Below are 18,154 nucleotides of genomic sequence, written 5' to 3'. Positions count from 1 at the left end.
ACAAAAGTTTGTCAGTTGCATGTGTTTTAAGTCTTGCCAGTTTGGACATTCAAGCGATTTTAGATCATCGGATGTGTCGTTTTATCGAGCTACAGTACTGATGCATTGTGGCACGTGAACAGTAGCTGCACATCAGTGAAGATTGCGTGCACAGACAGGAGCACAGAAAGTCGTTGTCAACTCAGTCCTGTGATTTATCACTAAAGTAGCTTAGAAACTCAAAAGTTATAGTGCATATTTCTTTAGTTTTGAAGTAACTACTTTCCACAGCTTCACACTTTATAGAGAGGGTATGACTAATTCCAAAGACTATAGAATAACACAAGACGTGTCACTCGTATTGTTTTGAATGGGAGAAAGTGTAACGCGCAATATGGCGGAATAAGTCCCGCCTTCTAAAGCCAAGAGCCAATCGCCGACTGGTAAAGTCATCGCGTCACCTCAGCGGCCGTTAGAATCACCGGTTTCTATAGAAACAGTCAGACACGCGCCTCCGAAGAGACGCGCATTTAGGTCTGCGCATGCGAATTAGCTTGATCCAGCCTGAAAAAATACAGCTTTTTTTGTCATGATTCGACCGTTTAGAAACTAAATTTATGAGTCGGTTGTTGTTAGATTTCATTGGTGATTTCAAATATGAAATTTAATCATAAGGTTGGCGAATAGTTTTGGAGAATTTGATGTTTCCCCATTCAAAGAGATAGGAGCTGCATGATGCCCAGGATGCCCGAGAGGCGTTTCAAAGATGGCCGCCGAGTGAAATGACTTGTCTTAAAGGGACTTTGCTAATTCACACATGCAATCGCTCTCTCATTAATGCATTCAAATAAATATATCGGTACTGTGCTAATTTATCTGATTTACAATGAGCAGAAATCTGTAAGAAATGTTATGAACCATAGATAAAATAAGTGCTGAAACTGAGCTGTTATGTCGGAGCACTCTTTCAAATATCCCGCCTTAAATAGTCATGCATATTTACAGTACAAACCTTGTCAGTGAACTTTGAGGGCAAAAAAACAAGCAAACAAAATAATCATTCATTAATCGTAATCGAGGTAAAATGTTCAATTAATCGAGATTTTGATTTTAGGTCATATTGTCCAGCCTGTTAATTTTTTATTGACTGACAGCTCTCCTGTCCCCATGTTAAGAGAAATAAAGTGCAGAGGCGTTATGTGCGCTGTGTGAACATGATGATGGGTATTGTAGTTCTAGACTAAATGTGAATGAGCATTTACTCATCTCACTTGCATGAAAAACATTAAAGGTTCTCTAAGCGATCCTGAGCGGAGTAACTTCCTGTTGACGTTCGAAGTGTTGTCAAACAAAACAGAGGCTAGCTAGACCCTCCCTCCTCCTCCCCCCTCCCCTCCCATCCGTGCTTCCTGAAACAGTCATGAACGCGCATTTAAAATCATTCTTGTCGGTTATTGGCTGGAGCATGTTTATTATGTTTTGTGGTCCAGGCTGCACCAGTTTGTTTTTATTGCCGTTTTCGGAGCATTTTTTTACAGTGTGTTCAGGGGACAGGCAGCTAGCGGATAGTGAGGAGATGTTTGCTGTATGTGACAAAAAATGTTTTGTGACATCGCTTGGAGGACCTTTAAGTATTCCTCAAAATGAATAAAAACAGTGAAATGAATTTCAGAACTATATGCAAACCTGTAATAATTCACAATATTAAATTCCTGGTTCTACGTCTGAACGCCAGGGGCAAACACGCCACTGCTGAACGCCGGATCAGTATTGGCCAAAGCTGTTCACATGAGCAGCACGACACATGAAAGTGATGCTGACGCAGGAGCCGGCCAATAATGAGTCGGCGTTCTGACGTAAACACGGAAAAGCTGGATGTAAATGACGGATGAGAATGACACAGAAGAGATGATATTGTTGCATAAAGTTACTTTTGTTTTGTTTTTGCGCACAAAAAGTATTCTCGTCGCTTCATAACATTAAGGTTGAACCACTGCAGTCACATTGACTGTTTTAACGATGTCTTTAGTGCCGTTCTGGACCTTGAAAGTGGTGGTTTGCTGTCTATGGATGAGTCATCTCGGATTTCATCAAAAATATCTTTATTTGAGTTCCGAAGATGAACAAAGATCTTATGGGTGTGGAACGACATGAGTGTGAATAATTAATGACAGAATTTTCATTTTTTGGATGAACTAACCCTTTAACATTAGCCAAAAATATAGCTTTTTTTATTGTTATTAAAAAAACAAACATGAAAGCACAGCCCTGGTGAGAAACACTAACTAAGTAACGCAATTAGTTACTTTTTTAGGAAGTAACGCAATATTGTAATGCATTACTTTTAAAATGAACTTTCCCCAACACTGCTGAGTAAGGCATTATGGCTCATACAGCGATTTATGAACCACACTGCCGTGAGCACATGGAAAAAATGTCTCCAGGGAAATACTGGATGTTTTCTAAAACAGTAATGTGTAATTATTCCTCAGAGCACAGATAAGGACCTTAAAATAACAATGTAGATAGATATGCTGACGTAGCTTCCACTCACATCCAGAGAGTCAGCCCAGCCTCAGTGAACAAAACACAGCTGGTTCAACCCTGATTCCCTCACCGCCACACCAGACCGCAGAAGATCAGTGTGGTCTCTGTCCTGCATCACCTTTCTCAGTATGGCCAGATCCAGCTCAGCGCAGAACACCTGTAACTGGATTATGGCTGTCCTCACGTTGTGGTCCATGATCTCTCTGATCGTTATTGTGGTTTGGGTCACCTGGCCTCCGTTGGCTAGCCTTACACAATGCAGAGCAGCACATCAGGCCTTAATTGAAAAGATGGAGGGAGCTAAAGTGATTAAGGAAAAGGAGCAAGATGTCTTGAAATCTGCACTGGAGCTGAGCTCTAAAAACCAGACCAGACTGCAAGAAGAGCTGGAAAGTATTCTAGAGAGCCAGAGGGAAACCAACGCATCTCTAACCGAGAGTCTGCAACTGCAAGTGAGTATCAAATGTGTGATGAATGAGTTTTGAATATCTTGGTGCAGTTTGTATATCAAAGTACGATAGAAGGATGATAAAAAAGAACTGATAAAGAGTCCAAAAAATTAATTTATAGATTTTTTAAAGATGGTAATGCTGACTTTATTGAATTTCTGTTTCTATTTTAGATGATCCTAAAGGAAAACGTAACAGCTTTGGAAAATCAAAGACTCAGGCACCACAGTGAACACGCAAGACTTTTTTCTGAGCTGGCTCAACAAAAGGGTAGGAGAGCCAAATATGGGAATATTTTTAAAAATGATAAAGTTGGTGCAACCAAAGACGACATCTTTTACATGAGAGCATAATTATCTGTTTTGAGATGAGGAGTATAATATATATATGAAATGAGTTACTCTAAGTGTGCCTTCAAGACACTTTGATAAGGGTCATTGACGGATGTGTAAAAAAACATAATGGAGATATAATTAATTTTAAAGTTTTATTAAGTGTTAACAATGAGATGACGTATTTTTTATAATGAATTGCTTTTGTCATTTATTACAAGATGGACAAAATTTGTCACCAAAAAAGTCATGCGGTTTAACCAAAATTTCGGTTTTACCGAATGATGATATTTTCAAACAGTCCTAACAGGATGATATCTAGCTAGCAAAAGGACAATCAAACATTTTATATTTAGTACAAGTTTTTAAAATATTACAACATTTTCCATGTTTTATAGCGGTTGTACCAAATGACTGATGTTTCAGGGACATGCGTATGAGCACGTGAAAACATGAATTTTTCAAATTTAGTTACTTTGCTTCATGACCATGTGGTCCTTTGCAGACGTCTGAATGATGTCACATCCTGTCACAAGATATTGACCGCATGACTTGATCCAAAATAGTCCCTTCATATTTGTTACTCCAAATGACATCAATGAAATTCATTTTTCCGGACATTCTTTCTCATAACAAAGCAACGACTTCTACACATAATTTTAATATCATTTTGCACTACGTTGTTATATGATGTTATAAAATCATGCCAGAATAAAAAATATATACATTTATTACATTTTAAGATATTTTAATCACAAATGAAGTGGCTGTATTGGCCTTTGGATGGTTAACCCGAATGATTTGACACTTCAAAATCTTAAAAATACTTTTATATGTAGTAAAATATAATTCAAACCTTTTGGATTCAATAAAAGAGATCTAGTTGTACTACCTTACATACTTTGGATGTCATAGCTTTGTTTTTTATTATTATTAAGGCCTTTGGACAAAAAATGACCCGTCATTGACCCATATAACATTTAGGCCTACGTGTTTTATATGCAATAAATTCCATGAACTAATGTTTCCTTATAATGTTGATCATGACGATTCATTTTATTATTGCATAAGCTTAAATTGCTACTTCAGAATAAAACAGGTAATAAATGTATGAAAACGTGTTTAATACGTGTTTTGCTTCGTGCAGCTCTAATGGAGACTCTGTGGGTGAATCTGACCAGTGAATCGCATCATTTGGATTCATGTGCAGCTTTACGGAGTGCCGCAAACAGCCAGCAGGCGGCAGCAGAGAGTCAGAGGAAAGCCTGTGAATCCAAAACGACTTATCTTGTCAAGAAAGTGTGAGTGATTATAATCAAAGTCCCTTTAAAGGAAAGTCTGTTCACTCGGCGGCTATATTTGCAACACCTCTGGGCAGCTATTTCGGGCATCCAAGTCCTATCTATTTGAATGGGGGAATCCTGAAATCTGAAAAACTGCTTGCTGAACTCACAGTTAAATAACATTTCAATATTGATATTTCAAATCAGCAACAAAATCTGACATGAACTGCCCCATAAATGTTGTTTCTTATGCTCAAATATTGTTTAAAAGCTTATTTTTCAGGCTAGACGAGACAATGCGCATGTGCAGTCCTAAGCACGAGTCTCAGGTTTCTATGGGAACCGGAGCTTCTAATGGCAGCTACAGTGACGCAATGACTTTCTCAATTAGCGATTGGCTCTTTTACTTAGAAGGCGGGACGTATTCCACTATATTGCGCGTTGCAGTTTCATTTATAACTAATAGGAGTGAACAGTTTTTATATATCGATGATCCAGTTCAAACTTACTAATAAGCAAAAATGACTTTAGACAAACATCACATTTGTAATCAGCCTGAAGCTTATTCATTTCACTTTTTGTGTGAAAATTTGCCAAAAATAGAACTTTTTTGTTATTTAAAAAAAAACAACAAACAACAAGCAAGCCCAGCCCCTGTGAGAAAAGTAACGCAAAAATAACGTAACCCATTAGTTTCCATAAAATGTAATTAAGACAATTAGTTACTTTTTTTCGGGAGTAAGGCAATATTGTTATGCATTACTTTTAAAAGTATATTTCCCCAACACTGATGATACAAGACGTTTATTTGACAGTGCACTGTTTAATTTATTTCTGTATCCATTTTGCAGAGAGAACTGTAAGGTTAATGGGTGAGGAACCGAAGACGTCACTGAAGAAAACCGACAACGACCACGAACAACTATAGCATAGCCTAATATTATATGGAAAGTGCTATAAAGTCCTTCATAATGAGAGATTATGAGATATTTTTATGGTTATGTGAAATAAATAATGTTATAATAGTAGTAATAGTAGGTTAGTATTGTTGTTGTTGTTGTTGTTATTGTGTGAATAAAGTTGGGAGGACATGAAAATATTTGACTGATTTTTTTTTTAATATATATTTTATACATATTTTTAATGTTTTTAAAATGAATTCCTATTCTCAGGACAAAATATTATATTTATTTTTTAAGTTGAATGTATTTTTGTTTGTTTTTTTTGTTTATGTTTTGAAAATAGGTGGGTTTATATAATGGGTTATATTATTTAATTGAATATTTAATTCAAAATTCGATGATTTATTTGAATTATTTTATTGTTATTATTTAATTTACAGTTATTAATATTCAAATTAAGTGAATTGAATAATACAATTGTTCCAATTTTTTTTAATAATTATTAATATATTTTTAACTTGAAAAACATCAAAATTATCAGCAAAAATAAAGAAAAAGAAAAAAAAGATTGTGTTTTTAATAGCAGAGCTCTCTCTCCTTCAAACCGACTTCCTGATTCAAGCCCTGATCAAGTGACGCGATCTAGCACTTCGTAAACAGCTAAAAATCTAACAAGTAAGTGATCTTATGCTAATCCCTCATATGAGCGCATACATTTTATTTTACAATATCTTTAATTTCACGCTTTTGAAACAGCAGCAACTGAACATGCTTCTGCAGGTTTTTAGGATACTATAACATACGCCCTCTGACCGTGTTGACGTTGGTTTTCCATGGAGCTGCTAATGCTAATACACAGCGCTCCTAGTCAACACGTCTGTTGTGTTTTAGATACTTTCTTTTATGTTGCATTTTATGCGTATATCGTTGTATCTGTTGTCTTACAATTCTTATACGGTTGATTTTGCAGATGTTTATTTGCTGATATCAGTTCCACTATAACAACAAAGATACTGTTTACAGGAACTTACAGCGGCTTTAAAGGCTGCATTTCGCAATATGATAAGCGTTAAGTGATGCAATTGCTGAAAATGTCTTCTAATGTGTTTTATATTTATAATATAGCCTGTTTATAATGTAATTCATAGTATGTCTTTACAGTAAAAGGTCTTTGTGTTGAACTCTTAGTTGCTTTGTTTGTTGCTAAACTTATGGCAAGTTAAAGGATTAGTTCACTTTCAAATAAAATTTCCTGATAATTGTACTCAATCGCATGTCATCCAAGATGTCTTTCTTTCTTCAGTCGAAAAGAAATTAAGGTTTTTGATGAAAACATTCCAGGATTATTCTCCTTTATAGTGGACTTCAGTTGACTCCAAACGGTTGAAGGTGCAGCTTCAAAGAGCTTTAAACGATACCAGACGAGGAATAAGGGTCTTATCTAGCGAAACGATCAGTCGTTTTAAAAAAAAAAACAACTGTATATGCTTTATAAACACACATGACTGCCTTGCACATGCTTCCGCTTTCCGTATTCTTCAAAAAGCTTACGCTGTATGTCCTACGCCTTCCCTATTATACTTATACTTCGTTTTTTTCCGTAAGTTAATAGGGAAGGCGTAGGACATACAGCCTAAGCTTTTTCATGTGCAAGGCGATCATTTGTGTTTATAAAGCATATACAGTTGTTTTTTTTTTTTTTTAAACGACTGATCGTTTCTCTAGATAAGACCCTTTGAAGACCACTCTTTGAAGCTGCACTGAAACTGTAATTTTGACCTTCAACCGTTTGGGCTCCAATGAAGTCCACTATAAGGAGAATAATCCTGGAATGTTTTAATCAAAAACCTTAATTTCTTTTCGACTGAAGAAAGACATTAACATCTTGGATGACATGGGGGTGAGTAAATTATCAGGAAAATTTTATTTGAAAGTGAACTAATCCTTTAAACATATGTCCAAGATACATTTGACAGCTAACATGAGTAACAGACCTCACTTTGGGATTCTTTGCAGCCCAGCAGAATGTAGCCAACCATTGGTTGGTTACAATGTGCTGAGACATCAGTGGTTGCAGGAATGAGTTCATCAGATAAGTTGTCTTCACACCACCGAAGGAATCCGCGCAGGACCTGTCGCACCATTTCTGAAGTTCTTGCAGATCTTAACAAACCTGTTTCAACCGACAAAGCTTCCTTCTTACATATTAAAGAAACCACAGTGTCACAAGCTCTGAATACCACAGAATCATGCGGACAGAGAACGACCAAGAAGAAAAAGGAGAAACCTCATGCAGCAGACCAAAGTCTTGACTCATCAGCTCGTTTACAAAACTCAACGCATGAACTAAGGGGTTTAAATGGATTGGCGTCTTCAAAGTCACATAAACCTGAGTCGACGGTGCCTCAGAAAATTACTCCCCGCAAATGCCCGTCAGAGACCTCGAAAAGATCTCACAGGGGAAGGAAAAAGAAATGCATTCAACCCAGTGAGAAAGAAGTAGCTGCTAGCAAAGCTTGTGCAGATGCACTGGACAATTCTGTACGCAATTCATGCCCAGAACAACACTTCAGCTCTCCAAAAACGAAAGGGACACGTTTTCGGCACTCTAAAAAAACTCAAAACCCTCAGACCCCTTCTGATGTTTCTACAGGGCTTCACACTTGTACTACATTATCTGCTCGTCCTCTCGAGGAGATATCCTCCTGCCACACTAATGGTGATTGTAGCTCTCTACCACACACCCCAAAACGGGGCCGGGGTCGGCCTCGGACCCGCCCGCTCTTAAGCTCCACACCGAACTCGCACCTCCATCCCCTGTCTCCAAAAAGAGCTGAGAATAGTTGCACGCCACATAGTCATCGGAAAGTCAAAGACTCCAGTCTAGTAAAGGTTTGCATGAAAGCCATTAAAGCATTATTGAACTGTTGTTTGAAATTCCTGCATTAACTATTGTTCATGTGGTATTCTTATTAGTCACCTCCTCCAGAAGCTACTCCATTAATGGTCAGACCTCAGGGACTCGCGGCAGTAGGAAGGCCAAGAGGTCGCAAGAAAAAGAACGTGCAGGAACAGCCAAGTGCTTCTCCACCAGTGAAACGCGGTAGGAAGAGAGCAACGTCTCCTGTAAAATCTCCTCAGGAAGAGCCATCCTTTGAGACGCAACCTCCAAGTGGACCCTGCATTGAAACCCAGGAGCCAGAGCCACAGAAATCAGGTATACAACAATTTTGGCTCCTTATAAAAATCAATATAATGTAGTCTATGTATTACATTATTATAAGTCTTAATGTTAATAGTTATAAATAGAGCCTCAGATATATGATTGTTGTCATTGTCTTCTGAAATCAGTCATTATAATGATATAGTGTTGTGTACCTAGGAGATCAAACCATGTCCTCTGACCTGTCCATCGAGCTGAGCCTGCAGGAGGAGCCTCATCCTCTTAACCACTCTGTCTTGATGCAGGAGGAGGACCAGGACGATGATGAAGAGCTGCCCAGCTTTTTGAAACAGGACAATAAAAGTGAGTGAGCAATAAAAGGAACGTGTGTGTGTGTGTGTGTGTGTATAAAACTGTATTTTAGGATTAAAATATCCAAAAATCACTAGAACAGTGTTATATATTTTGTTGACTTGTGTACTTACATTATCCCAAATGTATCCAAGAATGTTTAAATCCAGAGAAATAAGCAGTTTTAACCAGGACCTTGTCCGTGTGTTGCTTATCAATGACATCATAGCCGCGTTACCCTCGATTTGCGGGGTTTATTTTGTAGAAACCATGGAAACACCAAAGATGCTTTTATATATTATGTTTTATTAAATAGGTGAGCAACTGTTTGGATGCATTCATTGACAGAAAACTAATCATGTTATATTGCTGAACACATTTAGTCTTATTGTTTAAATCTCGTTTTCTTGATTTACCGCCATGTTTTACCATGCCTAATATTGATCTATCTTACTACAAGTGTCTCATAGCAGCTGCCGAGCGAATGCACAGAGTAGCATTATAACAACTTTCAACACACAAATGTATCTAATATGATAAACAGCGCTGCGTTGCCTCACATACACATGACAGGAAGAAGCGGAAGCGCTCGTCTGCGGCATAATAAAAGCTCTCGAGCCGTGTGTCGCACTCGTTTCTCATTAGCAATCGCTCCAGCGGCCTTGTTCCTCTCCAACAGCTTTCAGCCACAACCTGCTTCATCCTACAGTAATGTTAATAAATCTTTAATACATTAGTTCATCCATTAAAATGATTTCTGCCTGAGTCCCGTTGGATTCTGTTCCATCGGCTGTAGACGTAAAGACAACACCTCCCATGATTCTGCGAAATCAAGGTGTCATCAAGCTACGCCTTTGTTTTGAATAAGCGACCTCTAGTGGCGAAAAATTACATATTGTGCCTTTAACAAATTTATTATATGTAATAAATTTATTAGAGCATCACCCAATGTAAGGTTTGTGCCACAGCTGCCCTAAACTAACAGTATTGGTGATTACCAAAATCATTTTTATGTTTCTGTAATGGTTTATCCACACCAGTATGTGTGCGCTCTTTTAGTGACAGTAGTGTTTCTAATGCTAAAATATAATTATTGTTGGGATTTAATGGATTCAAAGATAGATCACACAAAAGTTTCATCAATAGCAAGTCTTTGGGAACAACTAGAAACTATTTGGAATAATAAATACAGTACAGTCCAAAAGTTTGGAACCACTAAGATTTTTAATGTTTTTAAAAGAAGTTTCGTCTGCTCACCAAGGCTACATTTATTTAATTAAAAATACAGTAAAAACAGTAATATTGTGAAATATTATTACAATTTAAAATAACTGTTTTCTATTTGAATATATTTGACAAAGTAATTTATTCCTGTGATGGCAAAGCTGAATTTTCAGCATCATTACTCCAGTCTTCAGTGTCACATGATCCTTCAGAAATCATTCTAATATGCTGATCTGCTGCTCAAGAAACATTTAATGTGTACAATTGTACAAAATATTTGTGTACAATATTTTTTTTCAGGATTATTTGATGAATAGAAAGTTCAAAAGAACAGTGTTTATCTGAAATCTAATCTTTTGTAACATTATAAATGTCTTTACTGCCACTTTTGATTGATTTAATGCATCCTTGCTGAATAAAAGTATTCATTTCTTTAATTTCTTTTCAAAAAAATAAAAATAAAAATTCTTACTGACCCCAAACTTTTGAACGGTAGTGTATAATGCTACAGAAGCTTTGTATTTCAGATAAATGCTGTTCTTTTGAACTTTCTATTCATCAAGGAATCCTGAAAAAAAAAAAGTACACAACTGTTTTCAACATTGAAAATAACCATAAATGTTTATTGAGCAGCAAATCAGCATATTAGAATGATTTCTGAAGGATCATGTGACACTGAAGACTGGAGTAATGATGCTGAAAATTCAGCTTTGCATCACAGGAATAAATTACTTTGTCAAATATATTCAAATAGAAACACAGTTATTTTAAATTGTAATAATATTTCACAATATTACTGTTTTTTACTGTATTTTTAATTAAATAAATGTAGCCTTGGTGAGCAGACGAAACTTCTTTTAAAAACATTAAAAATCTTAGTGGTTCCAAACTTTTGGACTGTACTGTATATAATTTGTCAATAACAACAGAGACTGTGGAAAATAACATAAAAACAATGCCAGCAAGAATACAAGCTGTTATCAAGTCCAAAGAAGGCCATACAAAAAAATAAAAATAAAATTAAATATATACTTTTTTTGGTTATTATGTGTGAAGAAAGGCTACTTAGTTTCAGTTTGTTATTTGCCTAATAAATGACAATAATTGTTTTTCTCTTTATTATGACAGGTGGTCTAATAAATTTGTTAAATATATATATATATATATATATATATATTATAAAAAAAAAAAAAATATATATAATAATAATAATATATATATATATAATTTTTTTTTTTTTTTTTTTTTTTTTTGGTCAATGATTTGATATATTTTTGATGCATTATAGAGCCTTTGTCAATCTCAGAGGGGCTTTGCGTGTGGTGCAAACTGAGGAAATATCCCTACTGGCCAGCAGTGGTGAGTACAGCATATGATTTTGTGCAGTTTGTAACTCTTGATTTTAGCCTGTAGTTGATGACTAGTGTGCTCATCTGTGCCACAGGTTAAAAGTGTGAATCACAAGAGCAAAAAAGCCAGCATTATATTTGTTGATTGCTACCTAATCGACCAAAAGAGAACCAGAAAAGGGTAAGAATTCATCAGTATCTTAATTTCACTTATTTTTGGTATATATAGTAAATTATTCTGTTCAAATCTGTAGGTTTTCTGTACCCCTGCGAAACCTAAAACGCTTTGACTGTGAAGAGTATGAAACATTGGTGGTAAAGTAACATCTCTTTGACTCTTTACCAGTGCATGCCCACTATTTTCATATTTCTGCTGTTAGAAGACATTATTACACTAAGCATATTTTGTATATACTACAAACATTTTCATTGACATGGTAGGCCTTTTCTTTTTAATATCTTTTTTAGGATTTAGCAAAAGAGAAGTATGGCAGTGCCATCACCTGGCCTCTGGAGCTGGTATCGGACTACAGGATCCGCATTGGTATTTATCTAAATTTTTTTGTTTTCCTTTTTAAATTAAAAATAATATGTAGCAGAGTCAAATATGTGAATATATCAATATTTATCCAAAAGTGCAGACTAAATGCCCTGATGCTGTGCAGCGGACACGAATAAACCTTGTTACTTTATATAAAATATATCAATAACTATTGATTGATTTTGGACTCCTGACTTATAAAGTGAAATTCAAATACTGAATTCAGATGTTTTCTGACAGGATGTGGATCCTTCTCTGGCTCCTTCATCGAATATTGTGCCGCTGACATCAGTAGGTTTCCTTTCATTACAGATAAAGATTTCTTACTCATCTGAAATGTTTGTGATGGTTAGTTGTTGTTAATTTAAGATTTAAGACACTGTCATTAGATGTAATTCACCAGTGCCGGTTTAACAGAAATGTTCCTTTGATCTGATGATCCCAGGTTGGCCAGTGCGGAGGAGGTACTCCGAGGAGAAGTCTGTGCTGACCTTCCCCAGTCAGGAGATTCTGGGCGAACAGTGTGACAACTCTGATAATAACATAGAGGACATCGTTGTGGAAGAGCAGGATGAGCTCCTCTCCAAGAAAGTGTTGCCCGACCGATCCAAGGCTGCACGCAACCGCGCCAACAAGCAGTTGGTTGACTTTATCATCAGACGAAAAGTTGAAAAGCGCTTACTGGTACGTATTTTTGTTGATATATTTATTAGGGCTGTTGATTTAATGTGTTAATTGCATTAATTATGGTAAAAAAAAATAACATGTTAAAATTTTTAATGCACTTGCCCTGCCCCAGACCTACGTAGGTCATCTGACATGACATACAGTTGATTGATTGATTGATGAATATGATGCAGGGTAACAACTCAAAGTCAGAAAGTCTCTAAAATTAAAGAAATGGGGGCAAAAATGCCCCTGTTTGACTTTTTTTCTCATATTTAGATCATATGAGTTAATATTACATGAGGAATAAGTGCAATATTACATTATTAATATTACAATATGCGTGCTGTTTTTGTCCCATAGCCTGTATAACAAGTGCAAATGCAATACTGATTTTATACAACAGTTCAGTAAATAAGAAGTTAATATTGCGTTATTTTAGACACAATATTGTCTATTTTGTTCAATTTTGCTAATGAAAATATAAAGACAAAGCAGAACTGCTCATCTCAGTGCAATGCACAGCAGTGTTTCATTTCTGAATCTGCGTTTTGAACGAACCGAGTGAAATCAATGATTCAGCGGACCATTCATAAAAGACTTGTTGGACTTGAAGCGGTGCTGCACAGACTGATCAGTGTATGTCATCAGTCTGAGCAGCACCGCTTCAAGTCCAACAAGCCTAAAAGAACCATTTACTTAACTCCTGAATGAGTACGAATGAATGAATGAATGAATGAATGAATGAATGAATGACATTTACCACCACCTACTGGCAGTTTTAGTTTCTTATTTAAAGTCTAATTTATTTTTTTTAAAGGTGCCATCGAACGTTTTTTAACAAGATGTAATATAAGTCTAAGGTGTCCCCTGAATGTGTCTGTGAAGTTTCAGCTCAAAATACCCCATAGATTTTTTTTAATAAATTCTTTTAACTGCCTATTTTGGGGCATCATTAACTATGAGCTGATTTATGCTGTGCGGCCCCTTTAAATGCTCACGCTCCCTGCCCCCGGAGCTCGCGCTTGCCTTAAACAGTGCATAAACAAAGTTCACACAGCTAATATAACCCTCAAATGGATCTTTACAAAGTGTTCGTCATGCATACTGCATGTATGCGTCGGATTATGTGAGTATTGTATACTGTTATATTGTTTACATTTGATTCTGAATGAGTTTGAGGCTAGTGCTCCGTGGCTAACGGCTAATGCTACACTGTTGGAGAGATTTATAAAGAATGAAGTTGTGTTTATGAATTATACAGACTGCAAGTGTTTAAAAATGAAAATAGCGACGGCTCTTGTCTCCGTGAATACAATAAGAAACAATGGTAACTTTAACCTCATTTAACAGTACATTAGCAACATGCTAACGAAACATTTAGAAAGACAATTTACAAATATCACTAAAAATATCATGATATCATGGATCATGTCAGTTATTATTGCTCCATCTGCCATTTTTCGCTGTTGTTATTGCTTGCTTTCCTAGTCTGATAATTCGGCAAATTGTGCACATCCAGACGTTAATACTGGCTGCCCTTGTCTAATGCCTTTCATAATGTTGGAAACGTGGGCTGGCATATGCAAATATTGGGGGCGTACATATTAATGATCCTGACTGTTACGTAACAGTCGGTGTTATGTTGAGATTCGCCTGTTCTTCGGAGGTCTTTTAAACAAATGAGATTTATATAAGAAGGAGGAAACAGTGGAGTTTGAGACTCACTGTATGTCATTTCCATGTACTGAACTCTTGTTATTCAACTATGCCAAGATAAATTCAATTTTTCATTCGAGGGCACCTTTAAATCATTTCATATTTCCATGTTAATTAAAAAAATAAATAAAGAGAACCCATAATGCCCCTTTCACAAGATGTAATATAAATAAGTCTCTGGTGTCCCCAGAATGTGTCTGTGAAGTTTCAGCTCAAAATACCCCACAGATCATTTATTATAGCTTGTCATGCCATCTTTGTGTGTGTCCCTTTAAATGCAAATGAGCTGCTGCTCCCGGCCGCTTTCCAGAAGAGGGCGGAGCTTTAACAGCTCGTGCTTTGATTGCTCAACAACAACAAAGCTGGAGAATCTCATGCAGCCAAAATGAGGATTGTCAGTAACGGTGTTCAGCCTTACATTGTTCAAACCGAGTTGTTTATGCTCTAACAGCAACATTAAACACTAATTAAAGTTAAATAATGATCAACCACCCCTTTAAAGGTATAGTTCACCCAACAAATGAAAATTCAGTCATCATTTACTCAACCTCATGGTCCAAAAGTTCATGTGTAAAAAATTCTATGTTGAATTGAATAAAATATTTCTTTCTGAGGCTAATTTTTGTAATGTCTATTTGATGCTTTATACAATGAGTTCAAATTACCTTTTGGGGGTAATTTCTGATGTGCCAAAACTGATGTGCGATTAATGAATTGCCACGTCATGTAATTAATTAGATAAAAAATTGTAATTGCTTGACAGCCCTAATATTTGTATTGAAGAATTGAGGCAGGTTCGTGTATGCACTTGTTGAGCACACAGCTAACCCTTCTGTCTGGTGCACACAGGCAGTCATCAGCGGTCGAGAGTCGTCTAAATGGATGCAAGCCCTCCAGAAGCCTTCTCGCCCAGTGGTTGATGTCTATTTGGAAGATGAGGAGCAGGTTGATAAGGTGTACCGCTACCTGGACAAAGTCTGCGATAACACCTGCCTACAAAACATCCAGGTGGACCGGATCCAGCTTATTCTCGATGTGCTTCTGCCTGAGGTAATCGCCTTCATTTATGGGAGCGTTTATGTTTGGGGTTGGTAAGATTTTTTATGTTTTTTTTTTGTTTGTTTGTTTGTTTTATCAAAAAAATCATTCTAATAAGCTGATTTAGTGCTAAAGAAACATTTATTTTTAATATCAGTACTGAAAACAGTTGTGCTGCTTATTTGTGTGGAAACCATCAAACATTTTTAATCAGCATTTATTTGAAATAGAAATGTTTTTTATCTTCACTTTTGATCAATTGACCAAATGCATGGTTACTTCCTGGTTTTTGATAAGCCAGCTTGGGCATTTCTGGTGAACTGTTAGTTATTCAACACACAACCATCAATGGCTGACTTTTTTAATGCTGTATTTATATTTTAATGCAGTTATCACACTTACCTAATTTGCCAATAAACCAGTTTTATTGATTACAATAAAGACTTGAAGCTATTGGGAACGTTTGATAAAGAAACATTGTGCCTATAATTGGACACGTAATATTTTTCCAGCACTTCAAATGTTATTTTTAATGTGATGACCATAAACATTATTTGTTTACCCTTCTGAGATTGTCCCCATTTGTAAAACCAAGCATTTCAAAATGTAGGAAATCCAACATTTGATAGAAAACACTTTTATTTACAAATAAAAAAGACATTAATTAGCACTATAACCAGCAAAGGAGCATTTATTGGCTCATATTAGCCATTTCTTGTAATATTTTTTCCACGTTTCACTTTTGAATAAATGTTAAACATTATAAAATCAGAAGCAGAAGTATAAGTACTCACATAGTCTCATGAAAAACAATAACTTTTCTTGTGAATGAATTGCACAAAGCGAGCACCGACAGAAGCTGTCAGTCAGAAAAGACACAAAAGTGTGAAAACTGATGTTTGAATTGAATTTTGTGAGGTGATGAGGGATGCGTCTTTTTTGTGTTGTCTTACGTTTGAATAACTAAATTAATGCCATGTCTGACTATTTAAGTGACTATATTCTGATTATAAACTAAGTATTACACTATTGATGCTGTTAAAGCTACCTCAGAACATTGAAGATACCGACACACCAAGTTACATTTCACCAGAAGTTTTCCAGCTGGCTTATATTATTGCCGAAGTTCTCCCCCCATTGACTACCATAAGTATTTTTTTTCCTACTATGGTAGTCAATGGGGGGCAAGATCTGTATGGTTACAAACATTCTTCCAAATATCTTCCTTTGAGTTCAGCAGAACAAAGAAATTCATACAGTTTTGGAACTACTTGAGGATGAGTAAATGATGACAGAAATTTCATTTTTGGGTGAACTATCCCTTTAAGAATGTTCCCTGCATATGGTCAATTGATGCATCCTTGCTGAATCATGTTCCAGCATCATGCATAGCCATGTTTCAGTGACTGTTTCACTTTTTAGGCCATTATCCATGCCATTGCTGGAGTCCACAAGCTTTCCCTGGAGAAGGCAGAGGAGAAGTATCTTAAAGGGCCGTGCTTTAGTAACAGGTAGGAGTATTTGTGAACTGCTTTGCCCTGAAAAACTGCATCTTGCATCTGTTTAAACAATTCTTCTTTTACTTTTTTAGAGAAAGACAGGAGTTTGACATGATGATTGAACAACAGATGAAGCGCACAGCATTATAAATGGACAGTGACATTTTTTGACAGCACTTAATCATTGTATGGAAATTAGTTGAATTGATTGAATGATTGAAATTAAAGGATTAGTTCACTTTCATATTAAAATTTCCTGATAATTTACTCACCCCCATGTCATCCAAGATGTCCATGTCCTTCTTTCGTCAGTCGAAAAGAAATTAAGGTTTTTGATGAAAACATTCCAGGATTTTTCTCCTTATAGTGGACTTCAATGGAGTCCAAATGGTTGAAGGTCAAAATTACAGTTTCAGTGCAGCTTCAAAGAGCTTTAAATGATACCAGACGAGGAATAAGGGTCTTATCTAGAGAAACCATCACTCATATTTTAAAAAATAAAAAAATGATATACGTTTTAACCATAAATGCTCATCTTGAACTAGCTCTCTTCTTCTTCTCTATTTGAATTTCAGCAGTGTAGACACTACTAAGTGTATTACTGCCCTCCACAGGTCAAAGTTTGAACTAATTGTTATATACTTGCACTAGCATAATGTATATGACAATTTAGTTCAAACTTTGACCTGTGGAGGGCAGTAATACACTTAAATTAAAACATATACAATTTTTATTTTTTTTAGAAAATGAGCAATGGTTTCTCTAGATAAGACCCTTATTTCTCGTCTGGGATCGCTGTAAACTAATTTTGACCTTCAACCGTTTGGGCTCCATTGAAGTCCACTATATGGAGAATAATCCTGGAATGTTTTCATCAAAAACCTTCATTTCTTTTCGACTGAAGAAAGAAAGACATGAACATCTTGGATGACATGGGGGTGAGTAAATTATCAGGAAATTGTAATATGAAAGTGAACTAATCCTTTAATTATTTTCATGGCAAACAGCTGTTGCTTTGTCAACTGAAAACTAAACCTGGTATTATTGTTTATTGTCAGATCTCTGAGCTGAATGTTGTGTTTCTGACATCTTGATGCTATAATCAGCCAAAT

At 36.1% G+C, this 18,154-nt stretch overlaps 1 protein-coding gene across 2 annotated transcripts; it reads left to right on the top strand.

The window, feature by feature from the left end:
• Positions 1–6,071: 6,071 nt before the first annotated feature.
• On the top strand, positions 6,072–17,358 carry si:dkey-127k13.1 (PWWP domain-containing DNA repair factor 3B). Of its 2 annotated transcripts, none has more exons than XM_048164459.1 (13): positions 6,072–6,167; positions 7,509–8,384; positions 8,469–8,709; positions 8,875–9,018; positions 11,519–11,589; positions 11,675–11,760; positions 11,834–11,894; positions 12,048–12,123; positions 12,361–12,411; positions 12,566–12,804; positions 15,355–15,555; positions 16,966–17,054; positions 17,135–17,357. In XM_048164459.1, the coding sequence occupies exons 2-13, from the start codon at positions 7,572–7,574 to the stop codon at positions 17,190–17,192; spliced, it is 2,130 nt and encodes a 709-aa protein (XP_048020416.1). In that variant the 5' UTR covers positions 6,072–6,167; positions 7,509–7,571; the 3' UTR covers positions 17,193–17,357. The 2 variants fall into 2 exon arrangements, with proteins under 2 accessions (XP_048020416.1, XP_048020417.1); XM_048164460.1 differs by lacking the exon at positions 6,072–6,167 and adding an exon at positions 6,229–6,367 and having other exon boundaries at positions 17,135–17,358.
• The last annotated feature ends 796 nt before the right edge of the window (positions 17,359–18,154 follow it).

The sequence above is a fragment of the Megalobrama amblycephala genome, linkage group LG17, assembly GCF_018812025.1.
Source record: "Megalobrama amblycephala isolate DHTTF-2021 linkage group LG17, ASM1881202v1, whole genome shotgun sequence".
Classification (NCBI taxonomy): Eukaryota; Metazoa; Chordata; class Actinopteri; order Cypriniformes; family Xenocyprididae; genus Megalobrama; species Megalobrama amblycephala.
This window is presented reverse-complemented; position numbering and strand designations above follow the sequence as displayed.

Excerpts from the sequence above, each read along its gene's own strand:
- si:dkey-127k13.1 (XM_048164460.1), top strand. The coding sequence starts at position 7,572 with ATGAGTTCATCAGATAAGTTGTCTTCACACCACCGAAGGAATCCGCGC. Across the intron at positions 8,710-8,874 it reads GCCAGAGCCACAGAAATCAG|GAGATCAAACCATGTCCTCT; the intron begins GTATACAACAAT and ends TTGTGTACCTAG. Across the intron at positions 12,805-15,354 it reads AAGTTGAAAAGCGCTTACTG|GCAGTCATCAGCGGTCGAGA; the intron begins GTACGTATTTTT and ends TGGTGCACACAG.